Consider the following 14733-nt stretch of genomic DNA (forward strand, 5'->3'; position numbering starts at 1 on the left):
GTTTGGGACTACGTGACAAAGCTGTACTCTAAATTACCTTTCATAATGATATCCTGGCGTTAACCAGGCCCGAGAGATACAGACACTTGCAGTGTTGGTCAGGAAAGTTGAGCAACACATCCAAAGACAAATCCGTGAAGAAGATGATACTCGACTGTGTGGTCAGTCTTCCCATTTGAACCAGTAGGACTCTAAACTCTGGGTAGGAGACAGCCGAGAAACGCACCTCCGCTGGGAATCGAACCAGCATCCTCCCAGCCGTCAGTTCGCGACACTAACCACTTCGCCACGGCGGCTGGTCATCTTCAGTGTTTTCTTTTGTTGTTGTTGTTTTTGTTTGTTTGTTTGTTAGTGTGGTTTGTGTGTGTGTGTGTGTGTGTGTGTGTGTGTGTGTGTTTGTTGTTGTAAAAAGGTGTTTGTTTTAGGGAGAGTGTGGTTATGGTTCTAATAGAAGAGAGAGGGGAACAGACAGGGGGATATAGGATCAACTAATCATGCACTCACTCACTCTCTCCTCACATCAATAGCAGGGCCACATGGAGTGGTTTTTATAGAGTGTTTACTTTTACAATGTACATGGGAAATCAGCACACACACTAAGCAGTTCACCCTACACCTAAAGCAGCACCTATAAGCAGCACATAGTAAAAGTTCACCCTACACCTAAAGCAGCACACCTGGAACACAAACACACACCCAAAACCAAGGTCAGATAAAATCTCAAATATCTGGACATCACTGACATAAAAGGCCTATACCCTCTCAGCACCTTTCATCACATGTCCACCAGTATGCACTACTCTCACACAAAGATCTATGTGAGGTACAAGCTTCATCAAGCTTACCTGCCACCAGCAGTGACATACCAATTACCATACTGTGTACAAAACATATCACTGACCAATACAACCCTGTGTTCCAACTCATGTTACCCATCATTCAACTTAACTGTGTGCTACCATTACCAAACAAATCTCTTTGTCTTCACAAAGTATGCCGCCGACACAAGTACATGAAAGGAAATCATTACTTCCAACATATCTGGTAAACAGCGATGTGCAACAACCTAGCACTGACCCTCAATGCTCTCATAGTTTGCCAACTCACTAATCACATTACAATGTTCCTTCCCACTTTGTCTGAACAAAGTAAACCACTGACACAAAGCACAACTCCTACACATGTTACCACAACTACCAATAACTCAAACATGTGTTCCACAACACTTGCTGCTACCCCCATGTGCACACACACATGAAAAAACCATCAACACACACTGACAGTGTGTTAGCCCATAGATCTGTTCAGTCCACACTGAACCAACACCACCTACTATATACAAAACAAGTAATACATCAAGAATACAGAACAAGATATCTGTAACAAAATAGAAGGGAGGGGGGGGGGGGGACTCAAAAGTTATAGGCAGTACTTCCCTCACTTAATGGGTAGCTTTCACACGTTAACCCCTTTTCTTTCCACAAGCCACAAGATCAACTTACACTGGCTGTCCACTGACATAAAACATAGTTTCCCAACACAACTAAGTTATCAACATAACATAAAACCATTACAAGTCATGTACTCACAGCCCAACAGGGATTTCCTTGTTCCTCACATCACTGATCAGTCAGTCATCCTGTGTCAGTCAGTTCTTCTGGGAGACAGCTCAGAACTGGCTGTGCTGACTGGTTTTATCCCTTCCCACAACATACTGTGTATACTAATGTAAACTATAGCACTCACTCCCCAACTAGTTGAACTGAAATAACCAATCTTTGCTTGTCCTAATGACGCTATGTGAATGACTGACAGATTCACTGCTTGATCCCAATTCGTCCAATCCAACAGACTGATCTGATTCGCTACAATTCAACCCATTTGTCTATACACATTCTATGAGGACAAGTTTACCCGTTTACGTCACAAAGAGATTGGGGAGACGGGACAATACAACTCTGGGCCTGTTAGCCGGCTTCATCAAAGTTCGAATTAGCATAACTTTTCCCTAGCTTTCGTTCCGAAGTCCCACCATCTACGTCAGTTGCGTTCGTGGAGGGGAGATGGGGAATGACTTGAAAGACGGGCCGCCACACGGAATGTTCTGCTCAGCACGGGTATCGCGGCAGACATCACATAACTGCACGTGTCCTATAGCTGGGGCGGGTGACGCCGCGTCGCTGACCAAAGAGAGCCGACTAGGGAGTAGGGGTGAGGAGGGAGGGTGGCGCGGGTGTCGGCGCAACCTCAAAGACTGGGCTTTGGACAGAGCGGGAAGGGAGATAAGAAGGAGGGGTGGGGAGGAGGAGGGGGGAGGCGAAGGGATGGGAGGGAAGGGGACAGAGTGCAGGTGGTGACACTGGTGGGGGGGGGGGGGGGGGGGTGACACTGCTGGCACACTATAACACCGTCATCTTCAGTGATATTATTTCATATTCATTTATCTATATATTTATTTGCATCATATCTTTCAGTCCTGCAGCCTTTGGTGGACCTGACTAGCGCTCTGCGTTTGTGCATAGGTCAGACATCTGTCACCCACCTACTGTCGCCGACCTTACGGTAAGTTGAGATGAACGACCATCGACCATAAAAAAAAGTCCCTTAGGTCATGTTGCTCTGGGCTTAAATCTTGGTTTGATGAAGCTTGTGTTGTTCGAGGGGTTGAGTATTCAGTTCTTACCCCCACCCCACTCCCCCTTTTTATTTATTTATTTATTCATTTATTTTTAACATCGAAGATGTTATGTGGCGTGTACGGATCAATCCATACACTTTGACGTCTCTTTGGAAATGAAACAGAAACTGCCATGATGGACAGACAGCAGACAGAAACTCAGTCCAAGTACGATGACCACAACAGTCCCATCAGACACGTGAACACATCGTTCCATGTGTCCAGTCAGGTCACTCTCACGCGGTGCTCAGCCGCTCAAGGAACACAGCACTTTGACTTTTGTATTTTATTGACAAAGGATACCCTGCCACCAATACTTTATCATTGATACATGCTGGTCAAAATCATAGTGATATGATTATTTGTTTAAAAACAACGATATTATAAAAGATTGCTCTAATTATAGATCTAACGACAAAATACATTTTCTCAATGGCCAAACTGCAACATGAAAGCGATTCAGAATTATTGCATGTAACTGATATTACAATCAAAACAAACTAGGAAATTACATTTGCAACTGGACATAAAACGTACACGTTGAGAAACGAAGTGAGCGCATTTTCGAAATATAAATTTTTTTTTGACAACAATTACAACAAAACCCAATGGATCGTTTATTCTTTTATTAAATGGTTGTTTTCACCAAGACATACACGAGTAGAATCTCGATACCAACAGACAACTTTACTATAGAGGTCAGAAAGATTTTAACATGCTTACAATCTTCACTGGAGTGCGCAAACATTAAATCAGTTATGATTTCTTGCAGCCCAGCTGCCCATGGATGTTTTATCAGAGCTGAACACATGTTGACAACATTTTAAAATTCAAAATTAGTTCAGAATACCTTTCTATTGTCTGGTTCTAGCAACAAGAACAGATGTTTTTCTTTCGGCTCATTCAAATACTTGTCAACAAATATTAAGCGAATACAAAACAAACGAGTTACTGGTACACCCTTCCCTGATCACTAAGCACACATCAAACATTGCAGTTCAGTTACAGGAAAACAACAACTGACAACAATTAAAAAGGTGTGTATCATTCAATCGAAAGTCCAAATTTATACACAGAAACCCGCTGACATAAAAATCAACCTTTTTTAAAAACCCATTACATTGTACGCTGCTTAATCTTATAGCCAATAAATCCAGGCCATACATCAGGCATCGGCCAATTAGTTCACTTTATTACGTGTACTTTGAAAGAAAAAAAATCTAGCAATCAAAGGTGTATGAATAAACCCCCAGACAATGGCAAACAGCAAAGCCAGTTCTGTGTTCTGAAAGGCAGAGTGCAGAAACCTTGCAGCAAGTATATCACAGAGTACTATCGACATATACTGCTTGCTGTTTAATGATCGCTCTTGGGTGTCTTTTAGTTATAAACAATATCCCCGTCTTCTGGAAATTTTGTGTGCCAAGACTACCCTCTTTTCTGTCATTCTCTTCGTTTTCAGCCTTTCTCTTTCTCTCTGTCGCCTCCTTCTGTCGTTTCCTTCTTTCTATCTCCCTGATACATTCGCCTTTGGCTCGGAGCTCAGCCGACCCCTCAGGGCCATACCCGGGCTGAATACACTGTAACAAAACAAACCACTCAGAAACATGTCACACGTCAAAAATACATTGAACCTGAAAAAGGCATAAAATGTGTGCACAAAGTTCTGTCATCAACCCAAACCCAGAAAATGACTCTGGCACGGGTCATTCCATACTATCTCCCGCCAGAGGATTACAAAAAACACCCCAGACAAATGGAAAAAAAAGAGCATAATACAAGATCAAGCAAAGCTGCCAGTGACTCGTGCATGGTTCCTGTTAAATTCCTGCTAAAACACAAGCACACACCTTCGCCTAATCTGGTCAAAACCGAAGATAACTCTCGAGGGGTGAAACTGTCACGTTACTCCAGTTATGTTGTGTACCTAGATGTCTTAAAGTCAGATACTGGGAGATGGGCTTCTCACAACTGCGATCATCCTTTATTGAACATCAGGCACCTCGTTTTTCCATGCCTGAATTTCCTCGATGGTGTCTGGCAACTTCCTGTGACGTGTTTCCGGCAGAAGCCAGATGGAGACACCGGTAAGGCAGCATAGACATCCCACCATCACTCCTGGGGCCCAGGGGGTCTCTTCAGCCTGATCACACACACACACACACACACACACACACACACACACACACGTGCGCGCACACATGCAGACACAGAGGGATTTAAAAAAATATATATATACAATATGTATGTAAACTCTTTGATGAAAAGGTGTCTGCATGATAGTGTTGACACAATTTCAAAACATTCTGCTTTCCTCACTGTGACCGACACAACAGAAATAAGTAGACAGGATAATCATCAAGCATTATTCGTAATGCTAAATCAAGTGAAGCCAAATTATAGACAGAGGATACCCATGAGGATGCCATCAATCATCTTACTGAAGAGGCACACCGACTGTGTTTTGTCAAGCTCCTGTTGAAAAAGGCCAGCCATGATCGGAAATATTTGAAACACTTGTCAAAGGTGTTGGAGCGTATTGTGCTGAAATAGTTAATTTGGCATGTTGAGTCTCACAGCCTCACAGAGCTGTTTCAGTCAGTTTACCGTAAGTGCCATAGCACGGAAGACACATTGTTGCGTGTGCCTAATGACCTCCTTCAGGCCCCTGACAGTGGTCATGTGTCAATTTTGTCATTGCTCGACCTGTCAGCAGCATTTGACACCATAGACCATGACAAGTCTAACAGGACACCTCTACCCCAATATCCATATCTGGCTCTGATATTCTATTCTTCCAGTCTGTTAGAAACCTTGGCTTCAACTTTGATGGAACAATGGGTTGACGTCGTGACTCACCCACAGCAACAGAAACGGAGCTCCCATGTTAGCTGTATAAGCTGCCATTCCTGCTGTACCTGTACCAACGGCTCTGAAACAAACAGTTCGTGTTAGCCATTTCACAAACAGAAAAGTTGCAAACAGTCCATGTCATACGGTGCTTTTTGCTGGATCTTTTTTTCCTTGCAGACTTTATGTCATTAACTTTTTTGATTTACATGTACGTGCGCGCATGTGCGTGCTCGTAGTGTATGACTTACAAAATGGTGACAAAAATTAAAACTCATTCTTCCGAATGAATATACTGTCCTTGGTTGTTGTTTTTTTTTGTTTTGTTTTTTTAAATTTTCACGAATCTAATGTTTTTATGCATCACGTTGACACATCTTCAACCCCTCCAACACACACACACACACACATTCACGTCATTGTCACAACAGTTCTCCTATTTTCCGGGAAAACTAAGAGAACACAGAGTTTTTATTTTTGACTCACTTGTGTAAACAAAGTGAGTCTATGTTTTAACCTGGTGTTTGGTTGTCTGTGTGTGTGTGTGTGTGTGTGTGTGTGTGTGTCCGTGGTAAACTTTAACATTGACATTTTCTCTGCAAATACTTTGTCAGTTGACACCAAATTAGGCATAAAAATAGGAAAAATTCAGTTCTTTCCAGTCATCTTGTTTAAAACAATATTGCACCTCTGGGATGGGCACAAAAAAAGAAAAAGAAAAAAAAAGCCTAATTATATCCAAACTGCTTTTACTGTTATATTTATATTTTTTGTATTCTCTAAACTTGGCACTTTGATCTGATATTCTGACCCAACAACAAGAGCAGTCATTATTATCATTTTTTGTTCAAACAGGAACTTTTTTTTGCTAAACATGGAAGTTTTATTTATTTTGCAAACGTTTTGGTGCAGATAGTAAAAAAAGGAAATTACTCTGTAATTAATGCTAGGGGACTTAATTTGCTTTAAACTGATCTTTCTCATCTTAAACATTACATTTTGAAATTATACTCAATACATAAAAAGCTTGTGTTTTACTCTCAGTGTACAGGGCTTTCACTATGTTCATTCGCCCAAGTGGTCTTTTTCGGAAAATACTAAAATCAATACGACGAGTGGACTTTACAGATCTGTTGGCTGAGCCCTGAAGGTCATGGGCAAAAATCAATTGAGTACACATATTTATACACATTCAAAGCGCGTGCTCATATTCTTCGCGAACGCGAACGACGCCATTTTGTTTCAAGTTGTTGACCTCCCCGTTCAATCCGATATTCAATGGACAATACACGATAACATGTGATGGAAAGTTGGAGAAGGATACCGTTAAATATTTATTCAGAGAAAGATTTGTCAACGCCTCATCACTTACTGGATTAGGCCCCAAACTGCCATAAAAATATCTACAGAATCAGTCGGAATTCACAGTTAAAAATTGTAAACCATGCGAGTTAATACCCTTGAACTGATCACAGTGAAACGAAAAAATTTCCAGTCTTGACTTTTCTCAAAATGAAGTCCTTTTCACTCCTTACGACGTTTAGAAGTACTTGTACTTGGCTCTACATGTTATTAGTTTAACAAAATACTCAATTTTCATATCAACTTTTAAACTATAAAACTAGAATGAACATAAAAGAGAAATTGAATCGACCGTGTCGTACTACAATCCCGGCGGGTGTAACTAAACTTGTACATCTATCTAGATCTAGTGAAAACGGCTAAATGTTGCAGTGTGATTGCGGCGATAGCCATTAAAAAGAATTTTTTATTGCCCTTAAAGATTTTTTGAATGCCCAAGATACACCAGAATAATATGATTTAAGCAGCGTTCTCACTGCAAATACCACAATTGATTTATCGCCCTTTAAAAAAGTATGTTCAAATGTTAAATTTTAGAACGTCAGTTAAGGAGCCACGATAGTGTAATGGACACGGCAGTTTCTTCTCACCCGAACATACGGGGTTCGAATCTGGTTAGGACTTTTTTTTTCTCTTTTTTTCTCTTTTTTAAACGCGAAGCTTTATAATAACAAATACAGAACACATTTTAACGATTAGATTTTTTTTTTTTAAAGTGCATCACAAGTGAGTCTTGAAGGCCTTGCCTCTCTTGTCATTTTTATAGTAACCATATGTGTCATGTACAATGTATAACAATTGTACGAGTGATTGTGGTGGTGTGTGTATGTATCAGGGCGGGACGCCAGAGGGTGATGGTGGTGGTGTGTGTATGTGTCAGGGCGGGACGGCAGAGGGTGATGGTGGTGGTGTGTGTATGTGTCAGGGCGGGACGCCAGAGGGTGATGGTGGTGGTGTGTGTATGTGTCAGGGCGGGACGCCAGAGGGTGATGGTGGTGGTGTGTGTATGTGTCAGGGCGGGACGCCAGAGGGTGGTGGTGGTGGTGTGTGTATGTGTCAGGGCGGGACGGCAGAGGGTGATGGTGGTGGTGTGTGTATGTGTCAGGGCGGGACGGCAGAGGGTGATGGTGGTGGTGTGTGTATGTGTCAGGGCGGGACGCCAGAGGGTGATGGTGGTGGTGTGTGTATGTGTCAGGGCGGGACGCCAGAGGTTGATGGTGGTGGTGTGTATGTGTCAGGGCGGGACGCCAGAGGTTGATGGTGGTGGTGTGTATGTGTCAGGGCGGGACGCCAGAGGGTGATGGTGGTGGTGTGTGTATGTGTCAGGGCGGGACGCCAGAGGGTGGTGGTGTGTGTATGTGTCAGGGCGGGACGCCAGAGGGTGGTGGTGGTGGTGTGTGTATGTGTCAGGGCGGGACGCCAGAGGGTGGTGGTGGTGTGTGTATGTGTCAGGGCGGGACGGCAGAGGGTGATGGTGGTGGTGTGTGTATGTGTCAGGGCGGGACGGCAGAGGGTGATGGTGGTGGTGTGTGTATGTGTCAGGGCGGGACGGCAGAGGGTGATGGTGGTGGTGTGTGTATGTGTCAGGGCGGGACGCCAGAGGGTGGTGGGTTGGGGTGCGGGGAGGGTCAGGTAACTGAAGTAGAAATGCCTCACCTGTCTCCAGTAGGTTTCAGAACAACGTGACACACTGACACAAGGTCTACTTACCTGATGGTTGTGGGGAAGACCTCCAGGTAGTAGACAAACAGCAGAATGTAGGAGCCAGTCACAGCGAACAAACCCACGTACTGTGCTGCTGTGGCCAGGGTCAGGGTCACTCCCTGTCCTCCGCCTGGTTCACATGGCCATGCCCAGACAAACACACATGCAGGGACGAATGCACACATGGAAGGACACGCACATGTTGCGCACATGTCAGGGCCCTCACAGCTCTGCTCAAAAGTACACACCGACACACACGCACGCACGCATGCACGCACACACTCACTGACACCGCCCCTCCCCTCCACCCCCACACACAGGCGCACACAGAGGTAGAGGGAGGGGTCATGCCAAGGCAATCCTTTTAGTTATTTTTCATAACTGTCGTATATAGTGTAATGATAATACTATATGTGTTAGCATGCGAACAGTGTGTTTGAGTGAGTGTGTGTGAGCTTCACTCTATAACATCACTCGTTTGCGAGAACCTACTATTGAACTGAGGCAAAGGAGGCAGTGAAACTTTATTGTCTTATGAGTATGATTTGTGGAAAGGCTTCATCACTTTGTGCATTAAAAATGTCCACGAGAGGAAAAAATCGCACTTTTTTGTTTTGTTTTGTTTTGTTTTTTGGATGAGGGTGCATTATTACGGATCCAGACATTTTTGGGGGCATTCCTGCAGAAAATACAGAGCATGGATAATACAGCTAGTGACTTTAGTAATGTGCACTCTACACAGAGATGACGCACTGATCTGAATCAGTATATATATATATATATATATATATATATATATATATATATATATATATATATATATATATATATATACATCTTAATTCAAACTTCGGAGTCTGTGAACGCGTCTGAGCCGCCGATCATAACTTTGTCGAAAGAACTGGAATTTTGTGACCCTCTACAAAAGATCTGAGTAGGTGATAGCCAAGGTAAGGGAAATAACACCCTTTTAATAACTGTTTTGGGAGTGAAAGATTTACTTCTCTTACCCATCTGTTTCTCTCCACTCAACCTTGTTCATATCGTTACAAAACGATAAATATGACGTGAGCTGATTAATCGAGCATCAGTTTGATATACATTGTTTAGTATTTAATGAACAACTAACATGTAATTTTGCAGCAAAATTATTAGTAAGAATCAAAGAGAGTGACCGACTGCCGGACAGAGGAAACCGGGTAGAGGTGGAGCGCATAACTGGTATTATTGAGAAAAGGTAAGAGAAATGATTTGAGAGTAAAATGAAGTATTAAGTGTTAATGATTCTATTGGTGTATGTTTTTAGTGCATATCTATGTCTTTATCAACGTTGTTGAATAAAGAAGAGGTATGCTTTCAAATGTAAAAATAGGTCGAAGTGGTTACCACACGTTGAATAAACAGACAAGTCATATTAAGGTTTTGAATCAAAGAGAACAAAATTTCTTGTGTGCACAAATCATGTAAGGTTTTAAATCAAAGAGAAGAGAATCGTTTAATGATGTGTATAAGCAAAATGCAGTAATAAGTTAAAGATATTTCGATGCATGCACACACACACACACGCGCGCGCCCGCGCGCGCGCAGACATCACAATGAGATCATAGGAGGATGCATTTCAGTCATTTTATTGTGGTATTCTTAGGAGAGTGTTCAAGAGAAGGCTATTTAAAGTGGTGCAACCTGGATACCTTGAAATGTGTGTTGAACTTGAAGAAACCAGTTGTGTACTGCATTAAGAGATTTAAAGATTTGGTGTAAAGTTATAAGAAGCAAGTGTTATTGTACGGTTCGGAGACCTGGAGACGCACAAAGAACCTGGACAGCAAGTTGCAAGTCTTCATCAACACCTGTCTTCTCCAGATCCTGCGCATCAGATGTCCGGAGCGAATCTCCAAGGAGGAACTCATGTGCCGGACGAAGCAAGACCAAATCACCAAGAGTATCCAGATGAGGAAGTGGGGTTGGGTTGGACACACCCTGCGTAGAGGACAGGCCCACATTCCATGCCACGCCTTGGACTGGAACCCACAGGGCAAGCGGAAGAGGGGACGACCTGGAGAAGAACTCTACAGGCTGAACTCAAGTCCACCAATATGACCTGGGGTGAAGCCAAGAGAACAGCCCAAGACAGAGCGACATGGAGATCTGCAGTGCGGGCCATATGTTCCGACCGGAACGAAGAGGATAAAGTAAGTTAAGTAAGTATTAGTAGCAAGGATAACAATCCTTGTGAAATATTGGTGGGAAATAGTTTCCACCAGTAGAAATTTAGTTAGTTTTGTCGAATTTTGTCATGCATGGATTTAAAGCAAACAAAACATGGCATTTTTTCCGATCGACATAGGACTATATGTTAGAGTTATGGTAATCCTGAAAGTGGTGTTGCGGTACCAATGACCAAACTAGGTCAGCTGGTTAGTGTATTTCGGTGGTTTGATAAGAAACCATATGATCAATGAAGATGTTAAGATATAGATTTAGTATCTTTAGATTGGCTGATACAATGTTTCATTTGTGTTGGTTACGTTTCAGGAGTTCAGTTGTTGTCCGTGTTCTTACATCCCTGTTTCTCAACTATGGTAAATTTGAGACAGATTAAACAAAAAAGTTCATTTATTTGTTTGATTATTTATTCATTAATCTAATGATATCTCAATTTACTTGCTTATGCTTTTTTTTTGCTTTTTTTCCCCTAAAGGCCTGACTAAGCGTGTTGGGTTACACTGCTGATCAGGCATCTGCTTAGAAGATGTGGTGTAGCGAATATGAATTTGTCCGAACGCAGCGACGCCTCCTTGAGTAACCGAACTGAACTGAACTGAGACTGATTCAGGGATTTTACTAAAAAAAAAACACAACTCCAGGTGAGTCAGGAGTGTGCATGTGAAAATACAATGAATTTGATACTGATTAAGGGATATTGTTAAATGTTCCAGCTCCACCCGTGTTAAGAGTGGGAATACGGACAAACAGTAAAATAGATTTCAGCAACAGACCTCACCCCAAACAAACCCTCACTAAATATAACCGAAGAAAGAAAGTATAAAAAAGAAAAAAGAGGAAAAAAAAAAAGATTATTGAATTAAACACTGACTGTATTTGTTTTGAGGCGCAGAAGTGAGGGGGTGATTAAACGTGTGTGTGTGTGTGTGTGTGTGTGTGTGTGTGTGTGTGTGTGTGTGTGTGTGTGTTGTGTGTGTGTGTGTGTGTGTGTGTGTGTGTGTGTGTGTGTGTGTGTGTGTGCGTGTGAGAGAGAGAGAGAAGAGAGAGAGAGAGAGAGAGAGAGAGAGTGTGTGTGTGTGTGTGTGTGTGTGTGTGTGTGTGTGTGTGTGTGTGAAGTCAAGTCTATGTATTAAGAACACTTAACAATATGAAGAACAATTTGTTAATCTTCCCGACGAACAGCACGATAGAAAGAACGTTTATTTGAAGCGTCTTACTTACCCAACGTTGCCAGTCCAACAGAGATTAACAAACAGGATCCAGACAGCAATCCATAAATGCATGCCAGTGGTCGGCGGTTGAATCTGGAAACACACACACACACACACACACACACACACACACACACACACACACACATATATATATATATATATATATACAACGCACCATATCTGTGCAGAGAGAGCAGCAGATATAGAAATATAAAGTATCAGACTGAGACAATGTCGAATATTCTTTGTCTCATCGTTACCCAAATGTACACACTATTCTCCTAAATTAGGGAAAACACGGGGAGAACATAATTATCAAACACATTGTAAATGTGGCATTTTAGACAACAATTATTCAGGAACCTTTTCTGCCTGTAATTTGTTAGATATAGATCAAGTCCCTTCGTTCCAAACATCATGGTAAACTATCAAAGTCGACAATGGTTGTGTGTGTTCATTTCTTATGCATAGACCTATGAGTGTGATTCAAGTCTGATGCGCCTGCATGTCGGCTGAGTAGCTTGGTACGTATGACGTGTTCAGCAATGCTATATATCACAGTTCAAGCATAATCAGGGACAAAACCTTATTCGTGGAAATTTAATGGGTCATTTTTCCTGTGACAGTAGGCAAGACGGTAAGGGTATTATTTCGAGTGAATCGAACAGCGCACAATATCTACACAGAGGAAGGGAAGATGGTTTTAAGAAAAGTCCATCCAGCAGCTTTGTTCAATCTGTGCTGTCGTCATATTGAAGAATCAGGCATTGTGGATATTTCCTGAATGCCTCTGAAAACTCGTGCAAGTAGTGCAAAGTGTGTGAAGCTTGAGGCACGTGAACAACAACTGAGACGATAGGTTCATGTGACAGTAAATTAATGCAGACCGAGTGATAATGTCTCATTTCCGATTGAGCTGGTGATAGTGTGAACCTCAGTCTTTTTTGTGTTAGATGCAGAAAAACATTTAGCAAATATCACTTTTGTTAACGTGGAAAGTTGGAACATTATAATTTATATCAAAGGACCGCAGTTCTTGTTGTTTGTGTGTGTGTGTGTGTGTGTGTGTGTGTGTGTGTGTGTGTGTGTGCGTGTGTGTTTTTCATTATTCATTTAAAATTGACCAGTTGTGTTTCTATACGCTGTATTTGTGTTTGTACTTCTCACATTGTGATTTATATCATTATTATTAATGCTGGTTGCCTTGCGAGACTGATTCAGAGGAAGTGATGTAGCATGTGAGGACTGGACTGTATGGTTATTTGGATCAGAGTTTGACCATGAGACCAGAATTTTGTATTTCGCGTTGTATCGTACACACGAGTTTTAATGCATGGATTAGCAGTGGCACAATAGGTAAAAGACTGGTTGATTAATACTTAAGACTTTAGATTAGAGAGTCTTGCCACCTCTAAACTCCGACTTAAACCTAGACTGGGTGTTGTAGTGTATGAGTGCGTAGGGGCTTCAAACATCGTACAAGTCAGGTAAGTTTAATGGGAGTCTGATTCGCAGTTTATGAGAGTTAGTGTACAAAACTTGCCAAATGTGGAAATCGCTTGGCCACTTGACATGTAAATATTTGATTAACATCGCAGTTCTATATCACACTAAGCTGTTCACGGGGACAACACAGATGGATCCTAGCCAATAACAGTCACATTTCTTTTGTCTGTTTGAAATGATTCTTCTTTGTATCAAAAGTTGTCTCTACACTAGGCCCAAATGCATGAGGATGGCAGTATGATTGTGACTGAACAGAGAGCTAAACTCAAATAGCTGATGATAAAACCTGAACAGTGCAATCGGCGCGGACATTGACTAACCTCTGCAAGAAAAAGAGAGCCAAAAGTGTGGAGGGAATGTCTTGGATGTTCAGGAGAGCGAAGTTGAGAAACCTGTTCCCAGACAGTCTGGCAGACTGCAGCATCACCGTGTAGTAATACGTGTTGAGCATGACCCTGATCCACACAAGAACATCAGTAAGCATGCACATTTTTGCAAGAAAAAATGTGGGGTGTGTTGCGTTATAAGGCAGACATGGTAACAAATCAAATGTAATATCTACAACGCAATATTTCATGGAACGAAATATAACCAAAATGCAATGTACTTCAGACGCAATCCTTTTCTTCTTCTTCTTTAAATTTGTGAAGGGTGGCAAGGCCGTCGCACAGAACTGTTCACCAGATTCGTCTGGATCTGTTGTCTGTTGGTCAAAGTCAAGGTCTCTGTACTTGGTGTGGTCATGAGCGTCAAGATTTTGACTCATTTATTGTTTTAATTGCACCCATTTAAAATTGATTGTGTTAGAACTAAGTCATAGATACTTCTGTATGAAAAGATCTGTCTGATATGTGTTTCATAGAATCTCTTCTGATTACCGTAATCCGGTCAAATAAAACAGCATCAACAACAACAACAACACTTCAAATATGTTTAACAGTGTAGAAACCAACATTATGAAGTTATGGCTGGTTATGAGAAGACGACGGTGACGATAACAACAAAGCATGTCTACCCTGTCAACCCTATTGTTTTTCGACCAGTGTGTTCCATACAGAACACCAAAGTGATCATGTGCTGGTAATTTTCAGCAGCAAAAATGTTCTCACTACGCCTGTGTATACGATGTCTTCTGCATGGGGAAAATCGTTTCCACTCTGAACATATATATGATTTTGATATTCAGAAAGACGG

The 14733-nt window shown here is 41.9% G+C and overlaps 1 protein-coding gene across 1 annotated transcript in view; it reads right to left on the minus strand.

Annotated features, from left to right (window-relative positions):
- Nucleotides 1-548: 548 nt before the first annotated feature.
- Nucleotides 549-14733, minus strand: part of LOC143297079 (uncharacterized) — a 51404-nt gene continuing 37219 nt past the window's right edge. The window contains exons 17-21 of the mRNA XM_076609251.1: nt 13860-13994; nt 12041-12123; nt 8600-8723; nt 5537-5609; nt 549-4820 (exon numbers count right to left, since the gene is read on the minus strand). Of these exons, the coding sequence (XP_076465366.1) occupies nt 4662-4820; nt 5537-5609; nt 8600-8723; nt 12041-12123; nt 13860-13994 (574 nt within the window). The 3' untranslated portion in view covers nt 549-4661. The remainder of the gene's footprint in view (nt 4821-5536; nt 5610-8599; nt 8724-12040; nt 12124-13859; nt 13995-14733) is intronic.

This window comes from Babylonia areolata, chromosome 22 (assembly GCF_041734735.1).
Source record: "Babylonia areolata isolate BAREFJ2019XMU chromosome 22, ASM4173473v1, whole genome shotgun sequence".
Lineage (NCBI taxonomy): Eukaryota > Metazoa > Mollusca > Gastropoda > Neogastropoda > Buccinidae > Babylonia > Babylonia areolata.